This window comes from Chrysemys picta, chromosome 9, assembly GCF_011386835.1.
Source record: "Chrysemys picta bellii isolate R12L10 chromosome 9, ASM1138683v2, whole genome shotgun sequence".
Taxonomy (NCBI): domain Eukaryota; kingdom Metazoa; phylum Chordata; order Testudines; family Emydidae; genus Chrysemys; species Chrysemys picta.
Genome location: NC_088799.1, coordinates 76,308,719 through 76,321,781, shown reverse-complemented (window position 1 = coordinate 76,321,781; position 13,063 = coordinate 76,308,719). Strand labels below are relative to the sequence as shown.

The window sequence follows — 13,063 nt, the reverse complement described above, 5'->3', positions numbered from 1 at the left end:
AAAAACATAACCCATAATTGCCATATCACTAAATAAACTAATGGCTTTAGAACTAACATTTTAAAAAGGTATCCCAGCCCTCATCTGTACCTGGCTGCAATGTTTTACTTTTTCATGTACAAAATAAGGGCAAATTACAGATAGCACAGTACAGTATTAACAATAATGTTTCCAAACAGGGAAAGCTAATGTATTAAACAAAAAAGCACCTCATGTTCATTTAAATTTAACTAAAATGAAATCCTAACATTTTGTACAAAGAAGCTTAAATACATAATTTCACTTTACCTCCCCCCCCGCAAAAAAAGAAAAGTCATGCAACTTGGTAAAATTGCCTTGCTTCATGATTAAAAAAGTCTTAAGTCACTGATTATTCATTTTTAATAGTTTGAACAGAAAATTGCTGATGAATAAATAACTGGATAAATAATTCCAAAGAACCCCTTTGTGTCATGAAAATTGATTATTAAATTTGTTCTTGTGTTAGATTAACATAAATTTGATTAAATGATTTCAATTGGGGAGGTTATGACTAATTGCTAATGTTTAACAGTAATGAATTCATCAGGACACAAATCATCACTTCTTGCTCTTAATCACTATCTGTTACAATAACTGAGCATTCAAACAATTCAGTAACTCAAGCTTCATATGTTTCTGAATCCGAAGGATTTCCCAGGAATTTAAGAATAAGGATATTCATTCCCAGGTTGATGAATTAAATTATACTACACTCGAGCAATAATATGAACAATAAATGACTGCATATGCTAGAGTGTCAGACCACTAAAATCTAAAAGCTTTTTCTTTTTTTCCCGGTTCTTTCAAATGTCTCTCCAAAAGAACAATAAAAGCCGACACTGAAAAACCATTACCAAATATTCTTTATGTTCCCACAAACTCTTAATATGTAAAAGCATAGTATGTCATAAATATTCATGGCAGTAGATTCTCTTAATGGGATACCATCCTGGCTCTTAGCCAAAAAGCCAGCCTATCTTGACAGTTTTCTCATTATGAAATTATTGCCCTCAAGAAACACCCTATGTGGGGAAAGGGTCAGAGATGGAATTGGTTATTGGCTTGTTGGGGTGCTCTACTATACAATACTATATAATAATGCATTTGATTTTGAAGGATGATCAGCGCTTTAGACACGTGTCTTTTTGTTTTAGGTATTAAAAACAAATCAAATTTAAAAGTGGATCCTTGCCACATACAAAAATGTATATAAGAAAATAATCAACACTTTGTTTAAATAACATTCTGATCCGAATTTGCACTTTAACAGCAAATGCTAATTGACCATCTCTCGAGAGAAGAAAAGCTCTATCCCAGGAGTTGGCAATGTTCGGCACGCGGCTCACCAGGGTAAGCACCCTGGCGGGCCGGGCCAGTTTTATTTACCTGCTGACGCGGCAGGTTCGGCGAGAAGCGGCGCGGGCGAGCGATGTGCTGGCTGCGACTTCTCGCCGCCCCCACTGGTAAATGGTAAATGTTCTAGAAGCCCCACTTGAGGAAGTGGTAGGCTGCTTGTGACTCAGGAACCTCTTGGTGCCAAATAGCAGAAGGCATAGGGCTTAATATGGTTTGGGATCCCCTGGGTCTAGTACCTACATATTTATTTCAAAGGGTACATCTATACTTACCTCCGGGTTCAGCGGTCAGCAATCGATTTTCTGGGATCGATTTATCGCGTCTTGTCTAGACGCGCTAAATCGATCCCGGAAGTGCTCGCCGTCGACACCGGTACTCCTGCTCTGCGAGAGGAGTACGCGGAGTCGACGGGGGAGCCTGCCTGCCGCGTGTGGACTTGTAGTATCTTGTATCTTGTAGTTCGAACTAAGATACTTCGACTTCAGCTACAGCTACGTTATTCATGTAGCTGAAGTTGCGTATCTTAGTTCGAACTGGGGGGTTAGTGTGGACCAGCCCAAAGAGTATCATTTAAGGCCTCTATTGAAAGCCTCTTTCACAACGATCATCACTGAAAAGTGTATGTACAATAATATGTATGGAGTTATGTATATATGCTGAAAACTGTTTTTAAGGCACACAAGACAGGTCACCAGAAGGTGATAAACTGGTTCTGTTCAGGCAAGCGATAAGAGACACTTATCTTCGTAGGACACATTTGTGTGTCTTACAATAGAAGTCTTGTGGAACACGGTATCACCAGCTAATCAAGATTGCAAAGTTTACAAGAGACCACAAAATCTACAGGAAGAAATACACGACAGCAGGGTTTCCAGTTTATGACTAAGATCAAAGAATTAGTTTGGTATATCAGAAGAATGCAAGGAGAAATGATAATTTTCACCTAGTGAGTACGCTGACAGTGGACTTGCTTCATGAACAAAAAAACCCACACAACCCTGGCTGTAATATTATATTGTTTAACTGGTTAACCAATTAAAGGGAGAGGGGCCAGGGAACCCTGCTCCAGCTGGTTGGTGCAGCTCAGGGCTGCTGCTGGGGCTGGTCCCGCTAGCACGGGGCTCAGGCTGCTCCATCAGACCGGGCACTGGAGTTGGGAGGCCGGTGCAGCTGGGATTGCGCCAGCCCGCCCAGGGTGGGGGGGTTAATGGTTGGGCTGCGTTATCCGTTCAGACTAATGCTTACCAGTTAACCGTTTACTATTTTACATCCCTAGCGTGTAGATGAGAATTTATTTAATGTGTGAAACTGCATGAAAACTAATGAAGGATTGTTTCTGGCTATCACATTGTTCATGAAAACTAATGAAAGATTGTCTGGATTGCTGTAACTGAATGCATTGTGCATGTATGTGCAACTGAATTGCCCATCAAACGGGATTGAACTGTAAATGAAGAAGCATGTTAACTTCAAAGTATAGGTCGTTATGTTCAACAATGGAAAATCCTTTGTTGACTAAACACAGAAAGTTTGTGGGAGGGCTCATGCTATGATGGGAAGTTGCCAGATTGCCTTCCGGGGAAAGCAGCTATAAGAAGAAACCCGAGGAGTGATCCAGTATCTCTGGACTGACAGGGGGAATCCTGAGTGATTGGACAGAGGTCACCAAAGCCATTTTGGGTAACCCTGAGAGACTTATGGAGGAGAACTAGCATACTACAGCTCTCCCATCATTTGGCATTCAAACTCTAACTCACCTGTAATGTATTTTACCTGCTTTAACGTCTCAATAACTCATTTCTTCTTCTTAGCTAATACATCTTTAGTTAGTTTACTACAGAAATTGGGTACAGCTTTGACTTTGGAGTGAGAGCAAGAAAATCCAATGACATGGGGTAAGTGACTGGCCCTTTGGGGTCAGGAGTGATCTGATGTGCAGTGACTTTTGGTTTTAATAACCTTTTATCACAAATTCCAGTTTGTCTTGGTGGTAAAGTAGGGGTTGGAGAGCCTAAGGAGGACTGTCTGCGGCTCCATGCTAAGATTAATACAGTGATCCAGGAGTTCACACTTGTTACTGGCTTGGTGAAATATAATAATAAAATATACCACCAGTTTGGGGTGTCTGCCTTGTTTTCTAACAGTCTGACCTGAGATTGGCACACACATCTGTGAGCCATACTAGTCACAGTGACACCCCGATTCCTGGCCTTGCCAAAAACTGCACGTTGCAAAACATTCACGAGGGACATACACAAAAGTCAGAGGAAATACAGAGGCAAAACTGGTCCCTTTCTAAGGCCCACTGACCAGGAAACACCTTGTTTTCATCCCACAAGCCATAGAAACAAAGGGAATGAAAAGGAATGCCTAATAAGGAGCCAGGTTTGATTGTAATAGTTCAATTGCATTTGTTAGTTTTTCTGACACAATTGTAATAAATCTGTACAAGTAATAATGATTAGGATGTTCTGATCTGTATTATACTGTATCTTACCACACTGCAGGCACCATGAACTAGCATGAGGAGTCTCATCTTCCAAAAGGGGAAACAAAACAGACCAGGTGGGTGAGGTAATGTCTTTTATTGGACTTCTGTTGGTGAGCGAGACAAACTTTCGAGCCACACAGAGTTCTTTTCAGGTCTGGGAAAGGTATTCCCAGCTTCACAGTAACATGCAAGGTGGAGCAGATTGTTTAGCGTAAGTCATTAGCTACTATGATCTCTTACAATATGTTCTAACTACTTACACTTAACAATCTGTTCCACCTTGCTTGTTGCTGTGAAGCTGGGAGTACCTTTCCTAGACCTGAATAAGAGCTCTGTGTGGCTCAAAAGCTTGTCTCGCTCACTAACAGAACGTTGGTCCAATAAAAGATATTACCTCACCCTCCATGTCTCTCTAATATCCTGGGATCGATATGGCTACAACTACACTGCACACAAAGGGCAAGTCAGTTTTCATTCAAAAGGGCTCTTTCCCTAGGAAGGGATGCATTCCTAGGGGATATACTTTGGAAAAGAATATACTGAACCACTGGTAACTAGTACAAAGCCATACTATTAAGACTAAACAGAAAGACTCCCTTTCCCAGGAACAAAAGAATCCTTTGAAATAGGCTGATACTGTCTGAAGTCTTCTTACAGCAATATGAGGAAGAACTGGTCTATTTGTGCAGTAGAAAAAAAACTGATTCAAGCTTCCTGATTATAAAATAATAATGAAGATGCATTTTATGGGAAGGCTGGTTACAGGTTTGCTAATTTCTCAAGTGAACAGCTGGCCTAATGCTTAACAAGTTAATGAGGACTTTTGATATCTAGTTTCCTAAAACCAATAATGAGGAGACATCAAAAAGAATCTCCCATTGCCATCATGTCATGAACTAAACCAAGAATGTCATTTGTTTGCAACAACAGTGAAGAAAAACAAGAAAATACATTTAGATATGTGAAGTTTCAAGTTACCAATTCTTAAGCTGTACAGCCTGCACTTTTGCAGCTTTTAACAGCTCACGGCTAGACAAAAATATGTTTACAGGCTTTTCTTCATTTTCACAAAATCTGTTTTTTCTTAAGTAATGGCACTTTGTTTAAATAACATTCTGATCCAAATTTGCACTTTAACAGCAAATGCTAATTGACCATCTCTTGAGAGAAGAAAGCTCTATCCCAGGAGTTGGCAACGTTCGGCAGATGGCTCGCCAGGGTAAGCACCCTGGCAGGCCGGGCCAGTTTTATTTATCTGCTGACGCGGCAGGTTCGGCCGATCGCGGCCCCCCACTGGCCGCGGCCAGCACATCGCTCGCCCGCGCCGCTTCTCGCTGCCCCCATGGGCCCGGGATGGTGAACCGCGGCCAGTGGGGAGCCGCGATCGGCCGAACCTGCCGCGTCAGCAGGTAAATAAAACTGGCCCGGCCCGCCAGTGTGTTTACCTTGGCGAGCCGCGTGCCAAACGTTGCCGACCCCTGCTCTATCCATTAAGGGAGAGAAAGGATAAATAAGCATACCACATGCACCCAAAATGGCAAGGAGATTGCTTGGGAGGATTTGCAATTCCTATTCGTAAAGGTCACAAAAACTATGGATAGGGTCTATGCTAGCACATAATGGGCCTTCAAAACTTGCGACTGCCACAGAACTGTGACATTCCTGGTAGTATCTTATGATGAAAAGTGTCATTTATTTGAAGAGTTAACAAACTACAGTAGTGAGAAAAGTATTTAGAAGAAGGTGTTGAACTTCTGGGATGCCTCAGCTTTACCATTAGGAGACTACAGTTCCTCTGAAAGAGGAACAGCAACCAATGTCATGTCAGGAGACAATACTCAAAGCTATCTCCTCATCATGATCATCAAGAGCACCTTAACTCAGGCTCCAGGCTCTGCGCTATGCTGGAAAACACAGCGTTCTGCCACTTTCAAACCAACTCTGATGCTTCCTGCATTTTCTCTTCCTCCAACAAATGGATCCACAATGGTTTGCAATGCTCCAGCCACTGTTGGACACAGGTCTTTCTTCTGCCCCCCAGTAACCTGCACTCACATTTCTCTTCTCTCTTTACCCCTGTAAGCATATTTTATGGGCATGAGATGCAACCCAGGTCCTAGAGATGCCCTCATTACATCTCCTGTAACACAAATGGTGCAAACTAAACTGCAAGGGTGAAGGACTCACACCTTTGCAACTGGTGTCTGCCAACACCCTGACTAGTTGGAAGGAGATCCCAATCCCCATCAAAAAAACAGGAAGCAAAAGAGTAGATGGTAGCCTGGTGAGGGGGGGAAGGAGGAAGAACTGATGCTTACCATTTCTAACAATGAATCCAAAACTTTCATTTCAAGGAGAGGGGATGGGTACACTCAAAAAGGAGGGAGTGACTGATATGATTTGCCCTATATGCCAAACTCAGCTCATAGCATGTAGGAGAAAACCTGAAACAGTGCCAAGGAACAGGGTAAACTTTCATCAGTGGATCAGGATATATTAGTCTACATTCTCAGCTTTCACAGAAGAAGACTGTCTTGAAAATCTGAAAGGCAAAAATAAATTTACAGATTACCTGGTAGTTGTTTTGGTTTTGCGACAGCCTCAGTTGATTTGAAGATGTAAAATGAGGAGAAAAGTTACTTCTTGATGGATTAGCACTACTATACAGTGTACTGGATGGTGTATGTAATGAGGTCCGTGGAGGCAAGCGGTAGTCTCTGTTATGATATAATACATTGTCAGGCAAGTCCCTGGCATTCACCATCTGTGAACTGCAGCTCACATTTCTGCCTGGTCCAGACAAAGCTGTGCTTTGGTTCTCCACTCGAAGGGAACTGCTATTTTCACAAAATCTTGAATAACTTTGTATTTGTGCTCCCATAGATGCAAGCTCTTCCTCTCTAGCATATTCGTCATCAGCATCTCCTGTTTCCATTGCAATGGACAGGCAACTGCCTTCGACTGAACAAGGCTTCTGTGTTGTATTTCCTCCCATAATTCTTTGAGGTTGATCAGTAACTGCCAAGGAAAAAACTTCACGAATTTCCAAGTTTTGTGTGCTACAAGAAGGGTCTCGAACATTAGCTCTTTGTCCAGATGGGATGTGTGATGCAAGGCTTGTGTGTTCTGGTTTGTGTAACCTCTGACACCCCACTGGTTCAGCTTTACATGGCCTGTGGCATATTATTGGCTTTTGAGGTAACACTAACTCTGCAGTCTGGACTGATGAACCACCATAATTTTTCTTAGTATGATTGTATATGGAGTTTGCAGAATTCAACACACTTGTTTGTCTTGACAAAATAATAGTTTTTTCCCCCAGGAGCAACGAAGCACCTTTACAATGTGGTGCTTGTCGTCCTATAGGGATATGCTGCTGCTGAAATTCTGTATCACTTTTTCCAGGTGGTCTCTGAATAGAGTTTTTATGTATCTCAGTCATTGAAGCATTAGTCTGTTTCGTGGATCCCTGCCTGCTGGATGAACTAGCTGGGCTATATATACCAGTTACTATTACATCATTGTTAGATGATGTCCAAGAAGACTGCTGGCTTTGGGATCGAGCAATGTTTACCACATTTCTGACTGCTACTTCTGGAGGCACTGTAGGGGTGCTAGGAACAGTTCTGGGTGGGGTGCCTCCAGATTCTGCAACATTCTTGCTGCTCATCTTTCTTCTTTTATTGCCAACCCAAGTCTGCAAATACAAAATATTAATATATAAGAATGTTAGCCACAGTCAGTTTTTTTAATATTCAAAGCCTCAATATTGCAAAGACTTCAGCATGTATATAAGTCTTTACAATTAAGATTTAAATTACTAATATATTAGAAATGAGTAGCAATCAAAATTAGTTGTAGGGGGGAGGGAGGAGGGGAAAGAGACATGTCTTGATTATGCAAAAATCAAAACCACAAATGATGCGGATCCAGGTCCCATTTTATCCAAATGCCTTCAGTTCAGTAGAGTGAAGATTTCCAATTCTGGCCCACCTCAGAAAAGAATATACAACTTGTTGCATCTACCCTCTTGTCCCAAAATTATCTTTGCATAAATATGGCAGAAGCTTGTGGTTTTCTCCTCCACATACTTGGACTTGGTTTTACCTTTCATTTATTATTGTGAAGAAAACCAAACAAAGATACACTAGGTGTTTAATTCCTTCCCCTTCCCAATTTCAACTTTTACATCTAGTGAAAATAAGGTACTCCTGAAACCAGTAACTATACTGAGAGATTCGGCATAATCAGTATCTTTACTATCCAATAGCTGAGGAGATGTTTTCAAAATTGCCATACTACAAACACTTCTATCTTCTCTTATTTTTTAATTTAATAAAAAAAAAAATACAAGTGTAGTCCTCAAAGTACCAATGCATCCCAAGACAGGGGGAAAGTTTTCCAATAGAAAGGGAATTAACTGAAGATTGGTCAAAAAAGAATTGTAAAAATGTTTGTCTTTTTAATTTAACTTTTTAAATCATATCCCTCAAGAGCTGCTTTTAGTGAGAAATTGATCTGATTTCACAAATATAATACAGACTAAGGGGATTAGGTTCAACAGACAGAATAATTTCCCATTACAGATGCTACACTGGCAAGTGAAAATATATGGAATTATATACAAGATATTTAAAACAGTGGAGGCTGTTTTATGCAAAAGTCTCTTTTGAAGAGAACAATCTAGAGATCTTTAGTGATTTTGTACTTAAGTTCCAAAAAACCCATTACTGGTTTCAAACAAAATACATCAAGTAGGAAAACTTGCTCTGAAGCTAATGAATAAAAAATATATTTAAGAAAGGTAGTGGGGAACACTAACTTCAGCATTTCAACAGAGTGTTGCTAAAAGAACAGGAGTACTTGTGGCACCTTAGAGACTAACAAATTTATTTAAGCATAAGCTTTCATGGGCTACAGCCCACTTCATCGGATGCATAGAATGGAACATATAGTGAGGAGATATATATACATACAGAGAACATGAAAAGGTGGGAGTTCCCCTACCAACTCTAAGAAGCTAATTAATTAAAATGAGCAGGAGAAAAAACACTTTTGTAGTGATAATCAAGATAGCCCATTTAAGACAGTTTGACAAGAAGGTGTGAGGATACTTAACATGGGGAAATAGATTCAATATGTGTAATGGCTCAGCCATTCCCAGTCTCTATTTAAGCCTTAGTATCTAGTTTGCATATTAATTCAAGTTCAGCAGTTTCTGGTTGGAGGATGTTTTTGAAGCTTTTCTGTTGCAAAATTACCACCTTTAAATCTGTTACTGAATGGCCAGAGAGGTTGAAGTGTTCTCCTACTGATTTTTGAATGTTATGATTCCTGATGTCAGATTTGTGTCCATTTATTCTTTTGCGTAGAGACTGTCCGGTTTGGCCAATGTACATGGCAGAGGGGCACTGCTTATTAGAAGCAGCAGGTGTAGGTGCCGGCTCTGTAAGTACTCCTGGGCTGAAGCACCCACGGAAAAAAAAATGGTGGGGGCAGTCCCTCTATCAGAGCCTCCTCCTCCCCCCAGTGCCTCCCGTCAATCAGCACCTCCCGCCCACTATAGAACAGCTGATCCGCAGCGTGCAGGAGACACTGTGAGGGAGGGAGGGAGGAGGAGCGGGGGAGGGGCAGGAAGAGACAAGGTGGCGGTGGGGCCTTGTGGAAAGGCGTGGAGTATGGGCGAGGTGGGAGGGGAGCACCCCCCAACACATTAGAAAGTTGGCGTCTATGACAGCATGTATGATGTTACAATATCAGTACTACACAAACAACCTTTACCATGAAAGAGGTGGGATTAATTTATACACTCATAAGAGTTTCGTATTAAGTTGACTGCAGTGTTGTTGTAGCCATGTTGGTGTCAGGATGGGTGAGAGAATATCTTTTATTGGATCAACTTCTGTGCTACACTGGCAATTTACAGCGCTGCAACTTTCTCACTCAGGGATGTGAAAAAACACACCGTTGAGAGCAGCAAGTTTCAGCACTGTAAAGCGCCAGCGTAGACAGCACACCAGCGCTGCGAGCTGCTCCCTTCGTGGAGGTGGATTTTTAGAGCACTGGGAGCATTGCCAGGGTAGACTAACCCAGAGCTCTTCAGGTCTGGGAAAGGTACTCAGAGTCACAGCTAAACAGAAGGTGAAACAGATTGTTTAACATAAGTAGTTATCATGTATTGTAAGAGACCATTTAAGGTGAAGTGGCCACTTAACGCCTCTGCAGTCATAGAACCAAAATATATATATATATATATAAAAAATAAGGTGTTTAATAGGTTACAGATTGTAGTAATAAGCCATAAATCCAGTATCTTTATTAAGACCATGATTTTTACTGTCTAGCAAAGTTATGAATTCAAACTCCCAGGCTTAAATTAAAATGTAGACAAAGGTGCTGAACATGCCTATCACAACATGTGCCCCAATAACAAGTATGTGGGTGAAACCAGACAATCACTATGCTCTTGAATGAACTCACACAGAAAAATTATAAAAGACAAAGACACAATATCACAATTTTCAGACCACTCCATATCTGACCTCTCAGGCCTCATCCTCGCACAACACATTTAAAAGATGCTTAAATTTATAACTTTGCGAGACCCTAAAAATCACGGTTTTAATAAAGACACTGGATTATGCCTTATCCTTATTACAACAGTCTGTAACCCACTAATCCTCCTTTTTTTGTCCTATGACTGCAGCGGTGTTAACTGTCCACTCCACATTGAATGGTCGCTTACAATATGTTAACTACTTATGCAAAACAACCTGTTCCACCTTCTCTTTAGCTGTGACATTTTTGTACCTTTCCCGGACCTGAAGAAGAGCTCTGTGTAGCTCAAAAGCTTATCTCTCTCACCAAAAGAAGTTGATCCAATCAAAGATACTACCTCACCCATCCTGTCTCCTGTCTATTGATGCCTCGTCTACACTAGAAAAATCAGGTTGGCTTAACTATGTTGGTCAGGCTAAAAAAAATCCACACCCCTGAGCAGCGGCGTTAAGCCACCCTAAGTCCCCATGTAGACAGCGGCAGGCTGACAGAGGAATTCTTCCATTGACGGAGCCAATGGGAGAACCCCTCCCACTATGTAAGTTGCATCAAGACTGAAGCACTACAGTGGCACAGCTGCAGTGGTCCAGCTGTAGCACTAGGGTAACCAGATGTCCCGATTTTTATTCTTTTGCGTAGAGACTGTCCGGTTTGGCCAATGTACATGGCAGAGGGGCATTGGGGGCTTTTACTTATATAGGCATCTATCACTCCCCACCTTCTGTCCCGATTTTTCACACTTGCTGTCTGGTCATCCTATGTACCACTAGCATTTTAAGTGTACACAAGCTCTAAGTTGGACTTCAGATTTCTGCTAATTTATATGCTCCAGTATAAAGAGGAGAGTTATGGATATAAGGAACCACCAGAAAATAAGGGCTTCCTTCTGCTCACATTCAAGTTAGTGACAAAACTCCTTAGACATCTATGGATGCAGGATCAGACTGTAAATGTGTACATAGAGCACATAGTGCAATTTTTTTTGCGGTGCCACTTCACTAATCTTTGGTGTGAAGCAAAATGGTGACCAGTTAACTCAAACAAGAGCTGAAAATTTAACAAAACCAAGTGATCAGTTTTACACAGAACAAAAGGGAGGTTTTATTCTGTGCTTTGGATTTTATACAAGTATTTAAAAATAAAAATAAAAAGGCAGCCAACCACACCTTACATTCTGATACACCCACATAGTTGTTTATGGCTTTTTAATATTTGAACCTCATATCTATGGAAATTCACTGGAAATCTCACCCCAATACAAAAGTAGTCTGATGCTCATGTTAACAGAAGAGAGCAGTTTTCTGCATTACCATCCATCTACTAGCATGTATCATGCAAAATACAGAATGATACCAATGATGACGTCTCATTTTACAAGTTCTAGTGATCAGTATAAAAACATAAATTTAACAATTGTAATGATATGTAGCCCCCGATCCAGCAAAGCACTTAAGTTAAGCACATGATTAAGCATGCAAATCATCTCATTGACTTTAATAGTTACATATATAAGTGCTTGGATTAGCAAGGGCTTAGCTTCCTCGCATAATGTTTTTAGTTCTGCTCTCTTCTTAAGAGGAAAAAACAGAAACAAGCAGCCTACAACCCAAACATCTCTAGCCACAAGTTTCAGGAAAAAGCAAATTAATCTCTCTCCCAATTGGCTCACAATCACAGACGTTAATTTGAAATGGGTATCTGAAAACTTATTGCATCCTGTGGTACTATTTGTTTTACTACTACTCAGATAATATCTTCTCAAATTGAAATTATATCAAAAGAAAAACTGTAAAATATATAAAAAAAAACAGCTTGGAACCAATAGAAAAATCACCTCATCATTCAGCAAAATTAATACTCAATTGTCAAATCAAACAGTTATTTTAAAACATATACAAGAAACTGAAGTAAAACTGCTTTGGTAAAATACTTTACAACTACAGTTATGTTAACTATTAAAGAAATAGCTTATTTCTGAAATTTCTATGTTGGGAATGTCCAAATCCATTTTGGTTTGAATGCTTAAGTATCTCAACAAAGAAAAAAATTCTCTTTCTTTCCAGGACCGGCTGTACAGGTCCTAATTTGGAAAGAAACAATATATTGCATCATCTACTTTTTGTGATAAAGCTTGTGCTTGTTTTTAAAATGGTATCATGACTCAAAAGAAGTCATTAAAGAGAATCTCAGAATAAGTCTTTACCTTATCCCCAAGCCAATTCAAGAATTTGTCAAGATGGCAATATACTAACACATAAAACTAATCAAGACTCAATACAGAGATTAACATCAGAGACACAATTGTATTTTCTGTATGACTTTTACATTATTATTTTTTTTCCTAGTACTGTGTTAGCATCTATGCATCCCAACTGAGATCTAGGTCCCACTGTGCTAGGCACTGTACACAGTAAGAGATAGTCTCTGCTTCTACAATCTAAACAGACAAGTTAGACAAGGAGGGGTGGGGATTACAAAATGCCAGCAGAGCAAGAGGCATGTTGGTCTGCAAATGGCATGTTACTACCACAATTTTTGTGGAAATGCTTTTGTCAGGAAGGCGATGGCTAAACAGACAGAAAACTGAAGGAAGAATGGAGCTGCAGGGAACAGAGTAAAGGGGACTGGAGAAGAAAG

At 40.5% G+C, this 13,063-nt stretch overlaps 1 protein-coding gene across 9 annotated transcripts in view; it reads right to left on the bottom strand.

Annotated features, from left to right (window-relative positions):
- Positions 1 to 13,063, bottom strand: part of HDX (highly divergent homeobox) — an 89,808-nt gene that overhangs the window by 56,963 nt on the left and 19,782 nt on the right. For all 9 annotated transcript variants that reach the window (XM_065556529.1, XM_042853313.2, XM_065556530.1 and 6 more), the window contains one exon: positions 6,441 to 7,565. In XM_065556529.1, the coding sequence (XP_065412601.1) occupies positions 6,441 to 7,565 (1,125 nt within the window). The remainder of the gene's footprint in view (positions 1 to 6,440; positions 7,566 to 13,063) is intronic.